The sequence below is a fragment of the Cynocephalus volans genome, chromosome 8 (genome assembly GCF_027409185.1).
Source record: "Cynocephalus volans isolate mCynVol1 chromosome 8, mCynVol1.pri, whole genome shotgun sequence".
Lineage (NCBI taxonomy): Eukaryota > Metazoa > Chordata > Mammalia > Dermoptera > Cynocephalidae > Cynocephalus > Cynocephalus volans.
Genome location: NC_084467.1, coordinates 55,277,663 through 55,302,467, shown reverse-complemented (window position 1 = coordinate 55,302,467; position 24,805 = coordinate 55,277,663). Strand labels below are relative to the sequence as shown.

Sequence of the window (24,805 nt, the reverse complement as noted above, 5' to 3'; positions counted from 1 at the left end):
AGGCTTTCTTGATTTCTCTTTCTGCATGTTCACTATTGGAGAAAAGAAATGCTACTGATTTTTGTGTGTTGATTTTGTATCCTGCTACTGTGCTGAAATCATTTATCAATTCCAAGAGTTTTTTTGTAGAGGTTTTAGGTTCTTCGATATATAGGATCATGTCATCTGCAAACAGGGACAGTCTGACTTCATCTTTTCCGATCTGGATGCCCTTTATTTCCTTCTCTTCTCTGATTGCTCTGGCTAGTACTTCCAACACTATGTTGAATAGGAGTGGTGAGAGTGGGCATCCTTGTCTAGTTCCTGTTCTTAAAGGAAAAGCTTTCAGCTTTTCCCCATGCAGGATGATACTGGCAGTGGGTTTGGCATATATGGCTTTAATTATGTTGAGATACTTTCCCTCTATACCTAACTTATAGAGGGTCTTTGTCATGAATGAGTGCTGAACTTTATCAAATGCTTTTTCAGCATCTATAGAGATGATCATATGGTCCTTGTGTTTGAGTTCATTAATATGGTGTATCACATTTATTGATTTGCGTATGTTGAACCAACCTTGCATCCCTGGGATGAATCCCACTTGATCGTGATGAATAATTTTTCATATGTGTTGCTGTATTCTGTTTGCTAGTATTTTAGTGAGGATTTTTGCATCTATATTCATCAAGGATATCGGCCTGTAGTTTTCTTTTTTGGTTATATCTTTACCTGGTTTTGGTATCAGGATGATGTTTGCTTCATAGAATGAGTTCGGGAGATTTGCGTCCGTTTCAATCTTTTGGAATAGTTTGTAAAGAATCGGTGTCAATTCCTCTTTGAATGTTTGGTGAAATTCTGCTGTGAATCCATCTGGTCCTGGGCTTTTCTTTGTTGGGAGCCTTCTGATAACAGCTTCAATCTCCTTTATTGTTATTGGTCTGTTCAAATTTTCTACGTCTTCACGGTTCAGTTTTGGGAGCTTGTGTGTGTCCAGAAATTGATCCATTTCCTCCAGATTTTCAAATTTGTTGGCGTATAGTTGTTTATAGTAGTCTCGAATGATTCCTTGTATTTCAGGTGAATCAGTTGTAATATCACCTTTTTCATTTCTAATTTTTGTTATTTGAGTCTTCTCTCTTCTTTTTTTTGTTAGCCATGCTAATGGTTTCTCAATTTTATTTATCTTTTCAAAAAACCAACTTTTTGATTCATTGATCTTTTGAATTGTTTTTTGGGTTTCAATTTCATTCAGTTCTGCTCTGATCTTAATGATTTCTTTCCGTCTGCTAACTTTAGGTTTGGATTGTTCTTGTTTTTCTAGTTCTTTAAGGTGAAGTGTTAGGTTGTTCCCTTGCCATCTTTCTATTCTTCTGAAGTGAGCATTTAATGCAATAAATTTTCCCCTCAATACTGCTTTTGCAGTATCCCACAGGTTTTGGTATGATGTATCATTGTTTTCATTAGATTCAATAAATTTTTTGATTTCCTGCTTGATTTCTTCTTGGACCCATATGTCATTAAGTAGAATGCTGTTTAATTTCCATGTGTTTGTATAGTTTCCAGAGTTTCGTTTGTTATTAATTTCTAGTTTTAATCCATTGTGGTCAGAGAAGATACATGGGATAATTCCAATTTTTTTGAATTTATTGAGACTTGATTTGTGACCTAATATGTGATCTATCCTGGAGAATGATCCATGTGCTGATGAGAAGAATGAATATTCTGAGGTTGTTGGGTGGAATATTCTGTAGATATCTGCCAATTCCAATTCGTCTAGAATCTTGTTTAGATCTTGTGTTTCTCTACTGATTCTTTGTCTAGATGATCTGTCCAATATTGACAGTGGGGTGTTCAGGTCCCCTGCTATTATGGTATGAGTGTCTATTTCCTTCTTTAGGTCTAATAGAGTTTGCTTTATAAATATGACTGCTCCAACATTGGGTGCGTACATATTTATGATTGTTATGTCTTCTTGATGGATCAGACCTTTTATCATTAAGTAGTGTCCCTCATTGTCTCTTTTTATGGTTTTTAGTTTAAAGTCTATTTTGTCAGATATAGGAATAGCTACTCCAGCTCGTTTTTCTTTTCTGTTTGCATGGTAAATCTTTTTCCATCCTTTCACTCTTAGTCTGTGTGAATCTTTATGGGTGAGGTGGGTCTCTTGTAGGCAGCATATAGTTGGGTCCTGCTTTTTGATCCAGTCAGCCCGTCTGTGTCTTTTAATTGGGGAATTTAAGCCTTTTACATTAAGAGTTGTTAGTGAAAGGTGTTGATTTATTCCTAGCATTTTATTGGTTGTTTGGTTGTCTTAGGTGTCTTTTGTTCCTTGCTTTCTGATTTACTGTTTGCTTTCTTTGTTTGGTGGTTCCTTAGGTTGTAGATAGTGTTTTTGTTAGCTTGTTTTCTCTTCATGAATGCCATTTTTATTATACTAGCGGGTTTAGATTTTTCCTGGGTTTTTATGGCAGTGGTAGTTATTTTTCAGGAACCAAACCCAGTACTCCCTTGAGGATTTCTTGTAAGGGTGGTCGTGTGGTAGTGAACTCCCGCAGTTTTTGTTTGTCTGAGAAATATACTATTTGCCCCTCATTTCGGAAGGATAGCCTTGCAGGGTAGAGTATTCTTGCCTGGCAATCTTTGTCTTCTAGTATTTTGAAAATATCATCCCATTCCTTTCTAGCTTTTAGGGTTTGTGATGAAAAGTCTGATGTTAATCTGATTGGGGCTCCCTTATAGGTGATTTGACGCTTCTCTCTTGCAGCTTTTAAGATTCTCTCTTTGTCTCTGAGTTTTGCCAATTTGACTATGACATGTCTTGGAGAAGGCCTTTTTGGGTTGAATACGTTTGGAGATCGTTGAGCTTCCTGGATCTGAAGATCTGTGATTTTTCCTATACCTGGGAAGTTTTCTGCCACTATTTTGTTGAATATGTTTTCAATGGAATCTCCATTTTCCTCCCCTTCTGGAATACCCATGACTCGGATATTTGAGTGCTTGAGGTTGTCTGATATCTCTCTCAGATTTTCTTCCATGTCCTTGATTCTTTTTTCTTTCTTTTTGTCTGCTTGTGTTATTTCAAACAGCCCATCTTCACGTTCAGAGGTTCTCTCTTCAACTTCGACAAGCCTGCTGGTTAAACTCTCCATTGTGTTTTTTATTTCGTTGAATAACTTCTTCAGTTCAGCAAGTTCTGCTACATTTTTTTTCAGGACATTGATTTCCTTGTACATTTCCTCTTTCAGATCCTGTATACTTTTCCTCATTTCATCATGATGTCTAGCTGAGTTTTCTTGTATCTCATTCAGTTTCCTTAGAATTATCACTCGAAATTCCTTGTCAGTCATTTCAAGGGCTTCTTGTTCTATAGGATCTAGAGTTTGGGATTTATTAACTTTTGGTGGTGTACTTTCTTGATTTTTTGTATTTCTGGTATCTTTTTTTTGGTGTTTATTCATTGTGGCAGGGGGTTGCACAGACCACCGGTTTGAGACTAATGACTAACTAGGATGTTGCTGTGGTTGCCAATTTGGTATGGCTCCCTCCGTGACTGCTCAGTTGGCCTCTAGTGCCTTGTGTGTGTGGTTGCCTCGGGTCTTGTGCTTCTCCGGGGAGCCACCTTTCTGGTCAGCTTGGACTCTGCTGGGCTGGTGGATCACGTACCACAGGGTGTGTGATCTCTGTTGAGCTTTCACTTCCTGTGCAGGACTTCTCCCCGTTCCGTGTGCTCTGGCCCAGGCTGTTAGATCGTGCAGTGGCGACCCCACCGGGTGTGTGGTTTCTGTCGAATCTCCGCCTCCATGGCCGCACGTCTCCCCCCTCTGTGCACACTGTGCTGGGCTGGGGTGTGTCTTCTGCACCCCTCGTCTATCAGCTGGGCCTTCAAGACCCTGCTCGGCACCGCCTCGCCCAGGAAGTCTGCCAGGTTTCTGCTAGGCACAGACGACCGGTCACTCTGGGTGCCTTTGTAGCACTGTGTAGATCTTTCTCGGGTCTTGTTCACCTTTGTATCCCCCCGGTATAAACCGAGCCTAGCGCCTGCCTGCAGCCTGGTCTCCGGCAGGTTCAAGCGGACCTGGGAACTCTCCTACCACACTATTCCCAACCAGAAATTCATTAGGCTTTTTTCCAAACTGGTGGCCGCAGAGATGGTATCTGCCTCCCAGTAACAGGAAGCTTACCGGGGGCTGGAGTCCAGGGTGTGGTGGAGTGACAGTCGGACCGCCCGTACTTCCTTGCCCTCCCAACACTGGCCAGGGATGCCCCACTCCACCAGCCCCGCCAGAGATCTGGGGAGGGAGTGGGAGGGGAGGGAGTGGGAGAGGAGGCCGGTCCGTAGGCTCCGGAAAGCCCCGCGCCAGGCCAAGCAAGTGGGAGGGCTCAGTTATGGCCAAGCAGGGCGGAGCTGCCCGCACATGGGAAAATGGAGGCAGCACCGGGGCGGTGAGTGGCCTGGTGGTGCAGGCGGGAGCCGGGTGGGCATTCGCCCCCCGAACAGAGCTGGACCAGGAGGTCACTCACAGTGTTGTGCCAGGTCGGGTGCTCGCTCTCTGTCTCTGGTTTGTCGCCTTCTGAGTTCTCGGCTGCTGCCGCCTCGGGCTGTTCAGTCGCGGCGCAGCTCGGGCGCTCCCAGGAATCCTCTTTAATGCCGGCCTGAAACCTCGAATCCTGAATAGAGCAGCTGGCCGCCTTCAGCGCGGCCCCGGCCTCCGGGATCCTGGCTGCATCCACAGCAGCCCTGGCACCGTGTTCCCTGTTTAGAGACTCGCTTTTGCAGCTAAGAAACAGTTCTTTTCCTGCTCCACACTTCAAAGCTGTTGCCTGTAAATGAGGCAGCCTCTCCTGCCGGGGGCAAAGTGGCGGTCACCCCCCACGACCGGCCAGCAGCAGCGGTCCTCCCTTAAGAGATGGCAAGAGGAAGGTCCACAAGTTTCCCGGCTGCCTGAGGCCCAGTGGCCGCCTTTTCCACCTCAGCTACTCCGCGCCAGCTGCCGCAGCCGCCGCCATCTTGAAACAGAATCTCTTCTTCTCTAATGTACAAAATATTTTTCTTTCAAATATCTGAATATGCTACTATATTAGTTTTCTATGCTGTGCAACAAATGATCATAAATTAAGCCTCTTAAAACAACACCCACTTATTATCTCACAGCTTTGTAGGTCAGAAGTAGAAGCAGACTCTTCTAGGTTCCCTGTTTAGGATCTCCCAATGCCAAAATAGAGGTCTCAGGCAAGCAAAGCTCTTCTCTGGAGGCTCTGAGGAAGAATCCACTTCCACTCACTAAGGTAGTTAGTAGAATTCAGTTCCTTGTGGTTGTAGGACTGAAGTCCCTGTTTTCTTGCGGGCTGTCAGCTGGGGACCACTCTCAGCTCCTAGAGACTGCTCTTAAGTCCTTGCCATGCCCACCCCATCTTCAAACCCAGAAACAGTGAAGCACATCTTTCTGGTGCTTCATTTCTCTCTGACTTCTCCTCCTGGGATCAGCCCCAGAAAATGCTCTTGCTTTTAAAGGGTGCATGTGATTAAATTGGGCACACCTAGTCAACTGATTAGTAACCTTCATTACACCCAAAATCCCTTTTGGCCAGGTAACAACAATCACAAATATGATACCTCATCATAGTCACAGTCCTGCGGATTAGGGCAGAAAATCTCAAAGAGCCATTTTTCCAATTCTGGCTACCACAACAACCACTAATGATAGATATCACTTAATGTACATTTATATGTACTTTTCACAAAATATCTTACTTAATATCTCAGGTTTCAAATCTCAAGTAGAGTGAGGAGGGCACCTGCACATGAAGGAAACCAGCAGAATGTCAGAACCCAGGCAAGGTAAGGAGGCCTTCCAGCTAGCAGAGCAGCTCCGTGCAGGAAGATGGAGCTTAAGTAGGGTGAGGGGACTCCTGGGGTGGGGGGTGGGAGGCAGACATCTGCAGTGCTGATGGAAGACTGATTACATAAGGGGACTGATCAAATAAATAAATACGTTAAGGATAATGAACACCAGGTTTCTCACCATCAGAGGAAGGACTTACAAATATGGAATGGCAGAAAACTAGAATGAACTGTATAGTGTTGCACTGTAATGATGTATCAGTGTGAACTCGTTACTTTCCTTAGACAGATACTCAGAGGGATACTCATACACAGAGATATAAATATATGTGTATATTCATATACACACACATATATTTTCTAGCTTTGTTTACTAAGAGGACCTGACACCCCAAAGGCCATGAGTACATCTAGATCCCAGATCTTGGCTCTAAGTAGTATTTTCCCCTAAAATAAAGTAGGCACTGTATTAGTCAGCTCAACTACCATAACAAAACACTACAGACTGGGTGGCCTAAACAACAGAAATTTATTTTCTCACAGTTCTGTAGGCCAGAAGTCTCAGATGAAGGTTCCAGCTGATTCTGTTTCTGGCTGGCTTGCAGACAGCTGCATCCTTGCTATGTGCTCACATGCCCTTTCCACCGTGCATGAGTGGAGAGAGTAAGCTCTCAGTTGCTTCTTCTTGCAAGAACACTAATCCTATCAGATCAGGGCCCCACTCTTATTACATCATTTAATCTTAATTACTTCCTTAGAGGCTTTATCTCTAAAGACAGTCAGACTGGGGAGTTAGGACTTCAACATATGAATTTGGGGGGAGGGGGCGGGGGGGGGGACACAAACATTCAGTTTATAACAGATGCCTTCGTGAAACAGCTTATTCCAGGCCTGGAGCACAGAAACTAGAAAATAAGCTACAACATATTGCTGTATCAAAAACAAAGAAAATACTCAGTGAATGAGGACATGTCAAAAGAACACAGAACCCTTCCCTTAAGTGTGTGCTGGAATTAGTGACTTGTTTGCAAAAAACAGTGCATAGGAAAAATAGTATATTTATAAAGGAATGACTTAGTAGACATCACCTTACCCAAATAATCAAGGTTAACATTACTGATGATAACTCATGTTGATGTCATGTACCCCTTGATATGACATCAACAGAAGGGTACTTCACCTTATTCTTCCCCCAAATCCAAAACCCCAATCTCTTCATGAGAAAAATGATACAGGGGAACTCTATGTACTATCTTTGCAACTTTTTCTGTAAATCTAAAATTACTCCAAAATAAAAACCTTATTTAAAAAGAGGACTCAGGAGCCATCTTGAAGAAACTCCCACTGCCCAAACCTAAGACAATTAAAGCATCAAAATAGTAATGACAGTAATGGAATGTAACCCATCAAACAAAATGGAAAACCTTAAGCCTATATTGATATAAATTAATAAATTAATTTTTGAAGGAGAGTAGAATATTTATACAGTCCCCTCAAAATCCTTATTAATTACAAAGGGAAAAATTTTACATGGAGAAGCGTGGCAGACACCACTTGTATCAAAGTGAATCAAAGTGGTCAAAATGAATGTTATATAAATAACGGAACAAATTTAAAATGTGCACCACACCTTGTGATATTTCTGCCAATGACATACAACTTGACTATAATCATAAAGAAATATACAAAACCAAACTGAAGAACATTCTAGAAGGTAACTGACCTGCAATCTTCAAAAGGGTCAGTGTCATAAAAGTCAAGGAAAGACCTGAGGAGTTATTTCAGACTGAAGATGACTAAAGAAGGGCTGAGCCCGTGGCGCACTCGGTAGCGTGCTGCGCTAGCAGCGCGGCGACGCTCCCGCCGCCGTGGGTTCGGATCCTATATAAGCATGACCGGTGCACTCCCTGGCTGAGCGCCGGTCACGAAAAAAAAAAAAAAAAGATGACTAAAGAAACACAACTAAATGCAGTAAGTGATTCTGAACTGAATCCTTTCACTGTAAAGGACATTAATGGGACAACTGGCAAAACATAAACATGATGTGAGGATTAGAAGGCAGTATTTTGACTTTGATGGTGGTATTGTGGTATATGCTGCAGAATGTCCTAGTTTGTGGGAAAAACACGATAAAGGATTCAGGGTGATTGGACATCAGGTTAGTACTCTCAAACAGTTCAGGAAAAAAAAAATTCTTTGTGCAGTACTTACAACTTTTCTATAAGTCTGAGATTTCAAAATTTAAAACGTCCCAGATTCACATGTTCTTACTTTTTGCCATCACTTCTACTCTAGCTCAGGCTGCAAAATACTCACAAAATAGGGCTGGCCAGTTAGCTCACTTGGTTAGAGCAGGGTGCACCACAGTAACACCAAAATCAAGGGTTCAGATCCCCATATGGGTCAGCCGCCAAATAAACAAAAAACAAATAAAATACCTCAGAATATAAAGTCAGAGAAATAGAGACTAATTTGGAATCAAAAGCAAATAGTTAAACTCATAGGGTAATAGAAGATCCAAAGTCCAGAAAATATAGGCAAACTGGGACCTATGAGCAGATAATCATTGTAGTGCGTTGAAGAAAAATATAAAAACCAATTAATTATCCAGGGCAAAGAGGGTAGGGTGAGGTAAAGAGGGGTAGGGAGGTGGGTAGCAGGAAGAGAGACAATAAATGCAGAATCAAGCAAATTCCACTGAATCCTAATGCTATTTTGGCATTCAGGTGGTAATAAATATGTAACAACAAGTTTCAAACACACAGAGAAAATGCACAAACATAAAGAAGAGGGAAATGTGTTTACAAATCTTAAAATGATAGTAAATAAACAAAAAATTAAGGACCAAATTCCTAAAAAATTAGTTTAGGGGCCCACAATGAGTTGTATCACTAAAATCTAACAAAGGAGAAACCTTTTTTCTCAGCAAGAAATACTTATTGTGAAGAACATTAAACAGCACAATGGATAATATTCTTGACATGTTTTAAGGAGAAACATTCTTCATATCAGTCTTTGACTTTTAATAAGTGTTAAGAAGGAAATAATACACTGTAACTCCTTGAAAACCACTTAACAAAAAACTTCTTTGTGCTTCCACTCTGTCCAGGCACAGTACCTAAAATATCAGTCATATATTGCTGAGTGACCAGAGAGCAATAATTTACATCCAACATGAAGTGACATGGTTGACTTTTTCAAAAAGAAAATTAAGGAGCCCAATTTATACATAATCCCCCTTTATCCACAGTTTTGCTTTCTATGGTTTCAGTACTGGGGGGGTCAACCATGGTTCTAAAATATTAAATGGAAAGTTCCAGAAACAAACAATTCATAAGTTTTAAATTGTATGATGTTCAGAAAAGTGTGATGAAATCTAGTGCATCACCACCCAAGACATGAATCACAACCTTGTCCAACGTCTCTACACTGTACACGCTATCCACCCATTAGTCATGGAAAACCCTTAAAGACTAACGTCTTCTGATATCCAGCCATCAAAATCTTCATGGCTTGATGATTCAGGATCACCCAAAGCAGTGGTCAGAGGTCAATAGTAGCTCATGCTACCTCACAATGCCTACGTCATTCACCTCTCTTCCCCCCATCACGTAGGCTTGTATCATTTCGCATCGACACAAGAAGGGTGAGTACAGCACAATATTTTGAGAGGTCACATTCATATAACTCTTATTACAGTATATTGTTATAATTGTCCTGTTTTATTATTAGTTATTGTTGTTAATCTCTTACTGTGTTTAATTTACAAATTTAACTTTATCATAGGTAAGTATGAATAGGGATAAACACAGCATATATAGGGTTCAGTAGTATATACAGTTTCGGGCATCCAATGGGTGTCCTGGAACCTACACCCTGCAGATAAGGGGGAACTACTGTATTCTTGCCCAGATGCAGGATCATACCACCTATGCATAAATGTGGCCCACAGAAGTTTCTGATGAAAGTTCTTCTCAAGAAGCAGGTTTAGATCTGCTCAAGTGGCCTATACTCAGGTGAAGTTCCAAAGACACGATTAAAATTATATTCGCCTGCAACAGTACTTTGCAACCTGAGGTCTACAATCCCCTAGCAAGATCAGTAATAAATTACAAGAGAGCCATAACCCCTTGAAATTATATGCAAATTTTTGTGTGCATATGAATATTAGCTAGCACTTTTCTGGAGAGAGGGTTTATAGCTTTTAACATACCCATAAGCCATAAACAATTCACTGATTGAATAACTATAAGTGAATGAAGTGAGTTCACTGCCAAAAAAGTTAATATAATCTCACATTGCAAAATTTATTCATCTAACAAACCAATCCTGAGAGCCTGCCATGACATATTAATAGAAGTATAGCATTTTAGAACAAAGTAGATAGATAGTCCCCTTATGTTCTACATTTCCCTTGGAACAATATGCCAGATTCTAGGTTAAACATTGATGATACAAAGGTAAATATTACATGACTCCTGCCCTTTGAGACACATACAATACAGTGCATATTCAGGGAATTATAATTATAATGCAGTGTGAGATAAAAATATGAGCTTTGGAATCAAACAGACATTAGCTCTTCTCCACTTGACCATTAATTAGCTGAATGATCTTGGGCAAATCTGCTTCACATTAATTTTGCATATCTGTTTCCCTATCAATAAAATGGAAATAACAAATTCTGATTTATAATATAAATAAAGTTCTAAATACAGTGCCTGGCAATGGTAGGCTCCCAAAAAACAAAGGTAATTATTGTTATTATAGCTAACCAAAGGAAAGAGAAATTTGTTCTGTCTGAGGATTATAGGGAAATCTTAACTAGACTACTTATTTTTAGGTATCACATTTAAAAAGATACAATAACAAAGTGGTAATGGTGTGTGTCAGAGAAAAACAACTAAGATGGTGAGGAAATTTCGAATAATGTCCTAAAAACTAGTGAAGGAACTTAAGTTATAAATAAAAAACTTTTGAAGGAACTTAAGTTAAATTAAAAAAGAGAATATGGTAAGTTCTATATGTTGCTGGAGGGTAGACATTGGATTGAGAAATCAAAATCTCAAGAAAATAAATTTTACATATTCAATATAAATAACACATTTATAACAAAGAAAGTTGTCTGAAGATTGAACAGGATACCTTATCCTACAGTGATTTATTTGAAACTAAAAGTGTTAAAATGTGCTCAAATTCATGTGTTGAGTACTCTAAATTGGATTCATGTGCTGAGCAAAAAGGTTAGATGAAATGCCTTTCTACTATCCTTTCCAATACTGAGATTTTATGTTTTATATTCAAATTCTATATTAGTTAGGATACTATTGGTTGGTACTAACATAAGACCCAACCTAAAATAAGTGAAACAATATAAGGAATTTAGTAGCTTGCATAACCAAGAAATTCAGAGGCAGGTTGAGCTTCAGATACAGTTTGATCAAGGTTCTAGCTCAGCTTCTCTCCATTCTCCTCCCTGCTTCCCAGGTTACTCCTCCTTTGGAAGTCTGCTCTGTCCTCTGTCAGCTGTAACCAGGGCTATATGACTCTTTAGTCATATCTAGTGGGGAGAAAGAGAAGCACTTAACCAAACAGATGTCCAAAGCTTCTCTGTTACACCAGGCTGAAACAATCACTATGGCCAGGGGACTACCATGTACTGATTGGCTTAGGTTCAGGTTTTGACAATTCCTCTGTCCAAAGGAAAGAATCATGTCCTTTGGTTTATGTAACCCCTACAGATGGGGATAGAGATGAAATCCACCCAAATTATATACATAGTTGCTAAATAATGAGGGTACGGTAGGTCCTCAAAGTAAAATCTTGGTACTGTTGAGAAAAGCAACAGGAAGAAAGCAGACTGGGTAGGCAACAATATTAGGGTCCCAGCCAGAAACAGACAGCACACTCAAAAACCAAGTTAAGTGTAGCAAAATTTTTAGAGGATCTACAAAGGTTTAAAGAAATCCTACGGCTAAGAACAGTCCTCTACTCCTCCTGGGCCTAAAGAGACAAGGGGAATGGTTATGACAACGCAGAGAGATTAGTTGTATGGAGAAAGCAACTGGATAGAAACCATAACCTTTGAACAATGAAGCAGACAACCCACAGTAACCTGATAGAGAGAGATGGATGAATAAATGCTCCAATCTTGCTCTCCTTTATCCTCTGATCTCCCATTTGTGGCTCTGGCCAAATGCAACCATAAACTGGAGGATAAGAGAGCCTTGTTAATGCAATCCACAGTACAAGTTGGCTTCCCTGGATACAGAGGTAGTGAGAAGGGTGGACAGTAGATCTGGAAGAGCAATTGGAAGATACTCACCACAGCACAGCAACGAAGGACTATCTTCTACAGATAATCATCAACCAAAATATATAGTACAGCCAAGGGTTCTAGGTGATATGATCATCCCACTTCTCACCCCTCAAAGTGCATCCTATCCCCTTAGAGGAAGGCAATTGTCTCTTTTATTTATTTATTAATATTCCTTTTTTTTTTTTTTTTTTACATTCTATGATGTTTGGGAGCAGTTGTGGGGAAAGGGGAAAGGGAAGGAAATAGGGTGGAAGAAGGAGGAAGGAAGAGGGACGGAGTTGAGGCCTCTGGCACCCCTGTCATTCAAGCATGGGAGACCAGGAGGCTTCCAGCAGTGGCTTGGTCATTGTTCGGCTGGGTGCAGATGTCAGAGGGGCATGGCTGAAGCCCTCGCCCCACCATCACCCCAGCTTGGGAGCCCAGAGTGCTTCCTGCAGCAGCTTGGTGGTCCTTGCAGGGATGGTTGCAGGTGTCGGGGGGCGTGGCCAAGGCCCTCAGCACCCCCACCACCCAGGCGTGGGAAGGACAGGGTGCAATTGTCTCTTAGGCAAACAAAATACAAACACAGCTGGAGTTTCTGACAAGCAATTTTAGGATCTTTAAATTTACAAATAATTTTATTTTCTTTATTTACATTTTAATATTCCTTAGTTTGCCTGTTTCAGTTGGGCTAAGAGGAGCTAATCATAAAACTTTTTGTCCATGATAAGAAATGGGCCCTGGAACGCTGTAAGGAAAGAAGAATAAATGTAAAACGGAAGACTCAAGAGGCAAAACTCAGGGGTTTAGTACTAGGGACCCCTTTGGCAGCAAGGGCCTTACATTAGAGTTGATTTCATTTAATGCTTCTTTCATTTTCTCGGTCTTGTTAATTTAAGGAGCAATTCCCTTAAATTCCCTCGAAGTCTTGAGCTCCTGCCATAAGACGCAGGAGTACCCACTGATGATTTGAAGATAGAGTCTCTCAGTTTTTGAGTGTGCATCTCTTTATTACTGGGACCCGATACTATTATACTATTTAGTACAATCTTATACTTCAGAAGCAATCATAACTTGAATAGATATTAAAATGCTAACTTGGGTCCGGCCCCATGGCTCACTTGGGGGAGTGCGGTGCTGATAGCACCGAGTCTGCGGGTTCAGATCCTATATAGGCATGGCCGGTGCGCTCACTGGCTGAGCGTGGTGTGGATGACACCTAGCCGAGGGTTACGATACCCTTACCGCTCAGGAAAAAAAAAAAATGCTAACCTGCACAACTAAATACCGTCTACCATATTTTTTCTATGGGAAATATGTTGCAAGTCTAAAAAATAATTTTTCTAAGCATAACCCATTCATTAACTGGGAAATGAGCTATAGATTACATAAGACTTATTTGGGCTGGCTGTTAACACACATTGTGATGCTAACCACAAAGTATTCCTCCTCTTCTTGAATGTGTTTTCAGAGCAGAGAACAGCATTTCTGAAAAACTTTTTAAGAATTTCTGCCAAGACTAGAAATTTAAGGAGACAGTGGTGTCCCAGAAATCTAGAAGTATATTTCTCTAGCAGCTTTCAGTGTCCTTGTTATGTCAGGAATAGGATAATAAAACACATAGAAAAAAAGTAGAATCCAAAATTCAACTCTGCTTAATTACATTAAAAAAGAAAATAAAATAGACAACTTTTAAGTAGTATACACTACACTATACTAAGAAAAGTAGCTTTTGGCAGTAAGCAAAATGGCATTCTTTGTAAAACACAAAGAGTGACAATAGAATGTTCTGTTTCTTCTATTACTGATCCTGGATGTTAGTACTAAGCACTTCACATTTTCTTCTAATTGCACAATAGAATCTCAGATTTTAAAGTCTACAACATGACAAAAACCAAACATGTACACACACACGTAAACACATGTACATGATACACATAAAACATGTAAGGAAAAAAACTGAGTGAATTCAAACAGTAGAGGAAGTAAATGCCCCTGCTTTCTCCATTTTGAAACCCCAATGACAACGCTATTGAAACAGAACCAGGTTGACCATAAAATAAAAACAATTTATAGAAATGAAATAACAAACATATATTAGGACATTACCTTAACTAATCAAAACTATAAATTCAAAGTTCCAAAAGACTATAAATACACATACCCAATGGCTATTCTGAAGAACCAGTGTTATTATTATTCACTACAACATTATTATTCACTATAAATTATTCATTATAAATAACTATAATAATTATAAACATTATTAACAATAAATTATTCACTGTAAGTAATAAGCATTATTCACTATAAATTACTCATTATAAGTAATTACTTTCCAAAATACTAATATTCAAAGACATAACTACAAATATGCAAATCAGTGGCAAAAAATATTTGGGAATCTAGGTAGCTTGATAAAGCTGGAGTAGAATCCAATGCAAGACTAATAAGAAAGTCTGGAAATATAGGCAGGAGTCAAGTCACAAAAAGCCTAAGAATCTTAGATTTCTATCCTATCATGTTATGATTTTCAAACTGAGTTCAATACTCAATGGTAATATAGGAGTGTGGAAAGTCATAGGATAAATATGGTACATCTTCCATAAGTGTCCATAAAATAAGTTTATTTTAAAAATTTGTAGGGGAGTTATGTTAAATCACTGTTTTTATATTAAATCGAATGTTACTAGTAGAACATAAAGTTAATATGAGTTTTTCAGACAGAACATGAACCTTGAAAGAAATTTCACTCTTACAGTAGTCTAATTCAAATTCACTATTCCTTACTGCTAAGGACAATTTGAGGAAAAGTTTCAGAAGTGGTGCTGGGAATGTGGAGTGGAAGGTTTGTTTGTTTTTAAACAGGAGCGTGACATGATCAGATTTGTGCTTTCCGAGGATCTCCCAAGAGAGGGAGTATGCAAGATGGGCTAAAACATAAAACAAAGGGCAGTTATGAAGGTAGGTGACACACTGAAAAGCTGTAATACTCTGTGTAAGAGATGAAAAGGATCTGAACCAAAGCTGAGGCTATGAAAATAAAGAAGGCTAGGAAGATTTGAGAAAGCTGAGGAGGCCGACTAGACTGAATGAACAATAATTATTCAATGAGAAAGCTTTTGAGAACTTATAAATTTAAAACTGTTCCTCTTTTTTAGGGCTAGTATTTCCATAAGGTATTTGATACACGTACCCCTTAAAGCTCCCACTTAAATATAGTACTTTTAGTATGTCTTTTAGTCATAGAACTGTAAAGTTGTGGGATGCTATTGTAAATCTGTTATAACAAAAATTAAGCAAAATTTGAGTAGATTTATGAAAACTATGTTTAATAAAGAAAATACCCATGTTTTCGAAATATAAGAAAAAATTATTGGGTTCCTACCAATCAAAGGCTTTTCAGGGACATAACTACATAGTTTGAGAACTAGAGTTATCAATATTTTTGATCATTAATAATAGGATATTCTAAAATAAATGAATGAACACAGACTCTCTTCTGAAAAAGAGTAATTATTTAAGTAGTTCACATATCTGATAACTTAATTAAACAAAAATCATAGCAGTCATTTCATAAGGAGAAATATGCAGTTTTAGCCCAGGTGAATTAGCCTTACTGGCTAGAAGGCACAAAATAAAATTAAACCTTCATTAGTAAGTGGACGGTAAAATATAGTCATTATTTTATAATGAAAAAAACCAGACATTAGAATTGTTCAGGGAAATTGATAAAAGACAAAAAAAACCCCCAAAAATTCATGCAGAACATACTCATGAAAATACTACAACTTGAGAAAAAGTAGATGAAGTAAATGTTAATATTGGACTAATAAAAACAGCATTTTGTAATTTAAATCATCTATAGGAAAGACTAACTTTTAATTGCTTTTAGAAATTAGCATACTTTGTTCTATTTCACTTACTTATGTAACACAGGCCACTAATAGGTATGTTTGTGTTCAGAAAACTAGCAAAGGTAGTACAAGTACTAAAGATGATAGGGGAAAAAAAGGACACTACTTGAGCACACGTTATATGTAATCAAAGAGAGATCTGATTAGATTTTAAAACTATATACCAGAAACATTAAAAACAACATTTTATTATGCGAATTATTATAGAAAACATAAATGCTAGGACATCTCAAAACAAGTCTGTTTCTTAATGTTTTTTGCTTTCAGATAAAACTCTTCAGATTTCCAAAAACATGGCTTAAGAATTTAACTTGGCACAGAATTTGAGATACTTCACTTGGCAGTAATAGACTTAGGTAGACATACAGATCTTACACCAATTTTCTACAATAGTTTATGCTTGCTACTTTACAGAAAATCCTAAGATTTAGGCTAAACATAAATTCATAACAGAGAAAGAATATCTCAAAAATACAAATCACAACATAACCTTCAGAAAGCCTCTCTTCATCACTAATACCAAGTCTAATTAAAACTTTTCTCCATATTAGACCCCTTGATATATTTTTCATGTCTTTTGAGAAAGGAAATGAGAAAGATACCGACACCAAAGCAAACATAGAACTGTCTCAAATTTTGGATCTAAGTATTTTTGGAATTAATGCAAGGAAATGTGATAACAAAAATAGTTGACATTCCACAAAGGAAATCAAGACACTTCTCCATCTCTCTTCTCCTATATTATCTACACACAGAGCTATTTCTCTGTTTTCTAAAAATGTCATCTGTTTCTTACAAGCCTCCCTCTTCCTGAGCTCCCTTGCTGTCCTCTATTTGCATGGGCAGGGGAGGTTGCTTCCAAGAAATCAGAACACTGCAGGTGTTCTCATAGGTAGCATCACAAAACATTACCTGACAAGATGGGGAGTAGACTATGGTGGAATGGAAAAAGATGAAAGAAGGATGAGATATACGATATTGATAGAGAATTTTTTACACTGCATTTTGAAACAAAAGGGTTCCGCATTCATATGGGTTATAAGGTAATATGCTCACATTTATTGTGAGTGGCTGTATAAGGTCCAATTAGATAGTAATGGAGCATTGGTCTCGTCTTATTATTTTATGGGTCACATGTTAGAACTGCCATGCAATTGTCAATAGCCAATCTTCTTGTAATTCCGTGCATCTGGTTACAGAAGGAACTACATGAGTCAGCTCAAATCTGCAACTACCAGAACTGCCCACCACACTCAATATATAAATGCAAGCTTGAGGTGAAATATATGTGAACACTCAGACAATTAAGAAAACTTGAAGCATCAGAGAAATTATCTCATACTTATGATAAAACAAAAATACATACGTATACATATACATAGGAAAAGAGAGAAAGATAATATCCGAGGTTAAAAATAGTTATCTTTAGGTGTCAGAAATATGGGTGATTTCTATTTTTCCCCTTTGCGCATCTCTGTATTTTTTCTAGCTTTTCTACAATCAACACGTAACTTTTGCAATCAGGAAAAAAAAGTTAAATAGATGCACAGATGCATAGTTTCTAATCTTAAAGCAACAGTTAATCTGAATTAAGACAGCACAGTAGCCTATCTTTAAAAGTCACCAAGGAACAAATCCTCCAAGTACTTGGCTGCAAGGCTCCCCAAAGCGCAGTAACAAACCCTCTCTCTATTCTGGGGCCTTAGCAAACTGAAGAGACAGAGTAGTTTCATGCAAACTTGGTCAAGTGCTTCTGCAGCAGCAACACTCACTCCCAGCTCTCCCGTGACCCCGCCCCCCACGGCACGCCCAAGCCCGAGGACCCCATGCGGGACCCGGGTAACCCCTCCCCCACCCCCACCCACCCCCGCCAAATGTGTGCTCACCTCCACTGTCCTTCACCTACTACTCCCCCATGGGCCATAGGGGAAGGGAAGAGAGGGCCGGACTTGGAGGCAGCCGCCCCTGATCCCCATGACCTTGGACGAGCCGCTTCGCCTCTCTGAGCCTCAGTTTCCTATCTGTCCCCCTCCCTCGCAGAGTGTACACACGCTTAGAAACCCGGAGGCTTTTGAGGAGCGAGGGGCTGTTCTCCTCACTCTGCGCCGACCCCCTTCTCCCACGACCGCTCTAAGGCTCCAGGTCCCAGCGACTTTTCTCCGGCACCCTACCCCGTAACCCCTCGGGCCGCGTCGCTTCCACCCTCCGTGTCTTCCCCGTACCTGGCAGTTGCTGTCCTGAGGCAGGTTTTTCACCAGGATTTTCCTGCGGTTGTTCAGCTCCCGCCGCATCCGCTGCAGGCGCGCGGCAACCTCCTCGGGGTGCAGCGCGGCGGGCGTGGGGTCCGCGGCGCCCTCGTGCGCTCCGGCTGAGGGACCCGAACCGCGCGGCCCCGGCCCCGCGGCGCCGCCCAGGCCCGCGCCCCCCTCGCCGCCGCCGTCTCCCGCCGCCGCCATCTTCCCGGGCGCCCCGCGGCTGCGGGCTCCTCGGAGGCTCGAGGGGAAGCCGAGAGAGAAAGCGGGAGGAGGTCCGGGGGGGGCGAGGCGGGCAGAGGCCGCAGAGTGGGCCCAGACGCGGGGAGGGACGGAGGGAGGCGGTGCCGCCACCAGCAGCCGGCGGGCGGAGAGAGGAAACCTGAGGCGCCGAGGAGGAGCCCGAGAAGCACCTCGCGGGAGCCTCCCCTCGGGCCCCGGCTTCCGCGCACAGACGGCGCCCCCGCCCTCCCTCTCGTGGGTCTGAGGGCTGCGCCCCCGGCGACGCCACCCGGACACCTGTGCCGGCGCGGGCGGGAGCGCTTCCCCTCTTCGCGAGGCTTTAGTGAACGCCCCTTCACGGCGCCTTCCCGGGGGGCTTCGAACCCCAGGCGCCTGTCCGCGTGCGGCCTCTCCACGTGACACCGCCTCTCTCCCCGGGCTCCCCTCGAAACTCCTGCGCGTGGCGGCCGGGGAGGGGGCTACAGGCGCCGATTCACAAGCCTGTGGGGGCAGGATTGCGCCTCCTCACAGCCCAGCGGGCCCGGGACGGCAACCCTTCCGCTGTGTTTTAGATGAACATGTTTGGCAAAGTTTGTGTCCATTGAAAAATAAAATTTGACATTTTCTAGGGAATAAAAGAGGGATTTTCCGGGAGAAATTCTATGTTTGGTAAAACCTGATCATAATGTATTTTCCTAGCTATGCCCTTCACCCGTCCCTCCATCCCAGCCTTACGATTCCCTAGGATGTGAAACCTGGATGGTTGCTTCTGCAACACATAAAGCGACCCTGAAACAAAGACTAAATTGGAAGAGGTGCTATGGCAGAGGGCTGGAGAATATGGTACTTGAAACATCATTTTAATTGCAACTGGGAGGGAGAGTTACATGTAGAGCTATACTTAGTCAAAGTGTTATCAGCAAACAGTGGAGCACCAGCCCAAATGATCTTCAGCAAAGGGGAACATGCATCTTAAATGTGTAGCATGCAAATACTCGTACACTCGGGGGAAAAAAATCCTAACAGACATATAATCCGCTAGGGGAAAATGTTTTAAATAAACATAACCAAAAAATAAAAAGTAAAAAAAAAAATTCTTTTAAAAACATGCTATGAATTCAGTAGTTACTGTACCCCCCCCCCCGCCCCGACACACACGTATTTCTAAGTGCTTTGCATATATTCCATTTATTCTTCACAGTAATCCAATTAGGTAGTTTTAGTTTCCTTACTTTACACATGAAGAAATGGAGTCTGGTTAATTCTAAAGCTCAGTGCTCTAAATGTTATAAAATGATTTTACCTATAATCCCTCCACCCTAGAATAGTGGCTGCTAATATTTCTGAATTTATTCTCTACTGATACTTACACCATTAAAATGATATTCCACATTACAACCATGTTCATAGCAGCACTATTCCCAATAGCCAAACAACCCAAATGTCATCTACTTACTGATGAACAGATAAACAAATTGTGGTATATACATACAAAGAAATATTATTCAGCTAGTAAAAGGAATTAAGTACTGCTACATGGTGGCTGAACTTCCAAAACATTACGTGAAAGAAGCCAGAGACAAAGGTCCCATACTGTATGATTCCATTCATAAGAAATATCCAGAATAGGTAAATCTATAGAGGACAACACAGACTGGTGATTACCAGGGTCTGGGAGGAGGGGGTAATGGGTACAGATTTCCTTTTGGACTGATAAAAATGTTTTGGAACGAGAGAGAGGTGACAGTTGCCCAATATTGTGAATGTACTAAATAGTCACTGAATTGTTCACTTTTAAATGGTTAATTTTATTATGTGAATTTCACCTAAAAAAATGATTCTTAATGCTATTCTACAGTTTACAGCTCTGTTTCCTGCTTTTTACAGCATATCTTCCAAGCCACTTTCTTTGCCAATATATTTGAACTTCATGTTTTTCATGGCTACATATTATTCTATTCTAAGAATTAACATAACTTATTTCACTAATCTCGGATTAGGCATTTTTATCTATTGTAAACAGCATTGAATTTAAAATCCTTCTGTCCATGTTTGAAGATCTTTACTTTTCCATAAAAAAAAGAACTACAAGCAAAATTTCCGCATCAAAGCGTAAGCATATTTAAAGACATTTGATATATTATTACCATACTACCTCCCTCAGTTTTCCCTGTCACAAGCATTTTATGAGTGTTTATTTCCATGCTATTATTTCTATATTATTTCCATGATATTCTGATATCAAAAGAACATCTAATTTTTATTTTAAATTTCATTCTTTTGATTTAAAAAGTTATGCATTTAAAACTCCGGTAAAGCTCTATTTTGTACAGCTGAGAGACTTTGAAAAATATATTCTTTAAAGTGGACAAGAAGAATAACAACTCTTAATGTTAAAGGCTTAAATTCCCCAATTAAAAGACACAGACTGGCTGACTGGATCAAAAAGCAGGACCCAACTATATGCTGCCTACAAGAGACCCACCTCACCCATAAAGATTCACACAGACTAAGAGTGAAAGGATGGAAAAAGATTTACCATGCAAACAGAAAAGAAAAACGAGCTGGAGTGGCTATTCTTATATCTGACAAAATAGACTTTAAACTAAAAACCATAAAAAGAGACAATGAGGGACACTACTTAATGATAAAAGGACTGATCCATCAAGAAGACATAACAATCATAAATATGTACGCACCCAATGTTGGAGCAGCCAGATTTATAAAACAAACTCTATTAGACCTAAAGAAGGAAATAGACACTAATACCATAATAGCAGGGGACCTGAACACTCCACTGTCAATATTAGAAAGATCATCTAGGCAAAGAATCAGTAGAGAAACACGAGACATAACAAGACTCTAGACCAATTGGAATTGGCAGATATCTACAGAACATTCCACCCAACAACCTCAGAATATTCATTCTTCTCATCAGCACATGGATCATTCTCCAGGATAGATCACATATTAGGTCACAAATCAAGTCTCAATAAATTCAAAAAATTGGAATTATCCCATGTATCTTCTCAGACCACAATGGATTAAAACTAGAAATTAATAACAAACAAAACTCTGGAAACTATACAAACACATGGAAATTAAACAGCATTCTACTTAATGACATATGGGTCCAAGAAGAAATCAAGCAGGAAATCAAAAAGTTTATTGAAACTAATGAAAACAATGATACATCATACCAAAACCTGTGGGATACTGCAAAAGCAGTATTGAGGGGAAAATTTATTGCATTAAATGCTCACTTCAGAAGAATGGAAAGATGGCAAGTGAACAACCTAACACTTCACCTTAAAGAACTAGAAAAACAAGAACAATCCAAACCTAAAGTTAGCAGACAGAAAGAAATCATTAAGATCAGAGCAGAACTGAATGAAATTGAAAACCAAAAAACAATTCAAAAGATCAACGAATCAAAAAGTTGGTTTTTTGAAAAGATAAATAAAATTGACAAACCATTAGCATGGCTAACAAAAAAAGAAGAGAGAAGACTCAAATAACAAAAATTAGAAATGAAAAAGGCGATATTACAACTGATTCATCTGAAATAAAAGGAATCATTTGAGACTACTATAAACAACTATACGCCAACAAATTTGAAAATCTGGAGGAAATGGATCAATTTCTGGACACACACAAGCTCCCAAAACTGAACCGTGAAGACGTAGAAAATTTGAACAGACCAATAACAATAAAGGAGATTGAAGCTGTTATCAGAAGGCTCCCAACAAAGAAAAGCCCAGGACCAGATGGATTCACAGCAGAATTTTACCAAACATTCAAAGAGGAATTGACACCGATTCTTTACAAACTATTCCAAAAGATTGAAACGGACGCAAATCTCCCAAACTCATTCTATGAAGCAAACATCATCCTGATACCAAAACCAGGTAAAGATATAACCAAAAAAGAAAACTACAGGCCGATATCCTTGATGAATATAGATGCAAAAATCCTCACTAAAATACTAGCAAACAGAATACAGCAACACATACGAAAAATTATTCATCACGATCAAGTGGGATTCATCCCAGGGATGCAAGGTTGGTTCAACATACGCAAATCAATAAATGTGATACACCATATTAATAAACTCAAACACAAGGACCATATGATCATCTCTATAGATGCTGAAAAAGCATTTGATAAAGTTCAGCACTCATTCATGACAAAGACCCTCTATAAGTTAGGCATAGAGGGAAAGTATCTCAACATAATTAAAGCCATATATGACAAACCCACTGCCAATATCATCCTGAATGGGGAAAAGCTGAAAGCTTTTCCTTTAAGAACAGGCACTAGACAAGGATGCTCACTCTCACCACTCCTATTCAACATAGTGTTGGAAGTACTAGCCAGAGCAATCAGAGAAGAGAAGGAAATAAAGGGCATCCAGATTGGAAAAGATGAAGTCAAACTGTCCCTGTTTGCAGATGACATGATCCTATATATCGAACAGCCTAAAACCTCTACAAAAAAACTGTTGGAATTGATAAATGATTTCAGCACAGTAGCAGGATACAAAATCAACACACAAAAATCAGTAGCATTTCTTTTCTCCAATAGTGAACATGCAGAAGGAGAAATCAAGAAAGCCTGCCCATTTACAATAGCCACCAAAAAAATAAAATACTTAGGAATTGAGTTAACCAAGGAGGTGAAAAATCTCTATAATGAGAACTACAAACCACTGCTGAGAGAAATTAGAGAGGATACAAGAAGATGGAAAGATATTCCATGCTCTTGGATTGGAAGAATCAACATAGTGAAAATGTCCATACTACCCAAAGTGATATACAAATTCAATGCACTCCCCATCAAAATTCCAAAGACATTTTTCTCAGAAATGGAAAAAACTATTCAGACATTTATATGGAACAATAAAAGACCACGAATAGCCAAAGCAATGCTGAGCAAAAAAAATAAAGCTGGAGGCATAACACTACCTGACTTTAAGCTATACTACAAAGCTATAATAACCAAAACAGTATGGTACTGGCATAAAAACAGACACACTGACCAATGGAATAGAATAGAGAATCCAGAAATCAACCCACACACTTACTGCCATCTGATCTTTGACAAAGGCACCAAGCCTATTCACTGGGGAAGGGACTGCCTCTTCAGCAAGTGGTGCTGGGATAACTGGATATCCATATGCAGGAGAATGAAACTAGATCCATACCTCTCACCGTATACTAAAATCAACTCAAAATGGATTAAGGATTTAAATATACACCCTGAGACAATAAAACTTCTTAAAGAAAACATAGGGGAAACACTTCAGGAAATAGGACTGGGCACAGACTTCATGAATACGACCCCAAAAGCACGGGCAACCAAAGGAAAAATAAACAAATGGGATTATATCAAACTAAAAAGCTTCTGCACAGCAAAAGAAACAATGAACAGAGTTAAAAGACAACCAACAGAGTGGGAGAAAATATTTGCAAAATATACATCTGACAAAGGATTAATATCCAGAATATATAAGGAACTCAAACAACTTTACAAGAAGAAAACAAGCAACCCAATTAAAAAATGGGCAAAAGAGCTAAGTAGGCATTTCTCTAAGGAAGATATCCAAATGGCCAACAGACATATGAAAAAATGCTCAACATCACTCAGCATCCGGGAAATGCAAATCAAAACCACATTGAGATACCATCTAACCCCAGTTAGGATGGCTAAAATCCAAAAGACTATGAACGATAAATGCTGGCGAGGCTGCGGAGAAAAAGGAACTCTCATACATTGTTGGTGGGACTGCAAAATGGTGCAGCCTCTATGGAAAATGGTATGGAGGTTCCTTAAACAATTGCAAATAGATCTACCATACGACCCAGCCATCCCACTGTTGGGAATATACCCAGAGGAATGGAAATCATCAAGTCGAAGGTATACCTGTTCCCCAATGTTCATCGCAGCACTCTTTACAATAGCCAAGAGTTGGAACGAGCCCAAATGCCCATCATCAGATGAGTGGATACGGAAAATGTGGTACATCTACACAATGGAATACTACTCAGCTATAAAAGCGAATGAAATACTGCCATTTGCAACAACATGGATGGACCTTGAGAGAATTATATTAAGTGAAACAAGTCAGGCACAGAAAGAGAAATACCACATGTTCTCACTTATTGGAGGGAGCTAAAAATTAATATATAAATTCACACACACACACACACACACACACACACACACACAAACGGGGGGGGGGAAGATGATATAACAACCACAATTATTTGAAGCTGATACAACAAACAAACAGAAA

At 39.9% G+C, this 24,805-nt stretch overlaps 1 protein-coding gene across 1 annotated transcript in view; it reads right to left on the bottom strand.

Annotated features, from left to right (window-relative positions):
• Positions 1-24,805, bottom strand: part of RAVER2 (ribonucleoprotein, PTB binding 2) — a 139,936-nt gene that overhangs the window by 81,793 nt on the left and 33,338 nt on the right. Inside the window, exon 3 of the mRNA XM_063105767.1 lies at positions 18,259-18,989. Coding sequence (XP_062961837.1) covers positions 18,259-18,989 — 731 coding nt within the window. The remainder of the gene's footprint in view (positions 1-18,258; positions 18,990-24,805) is intronic.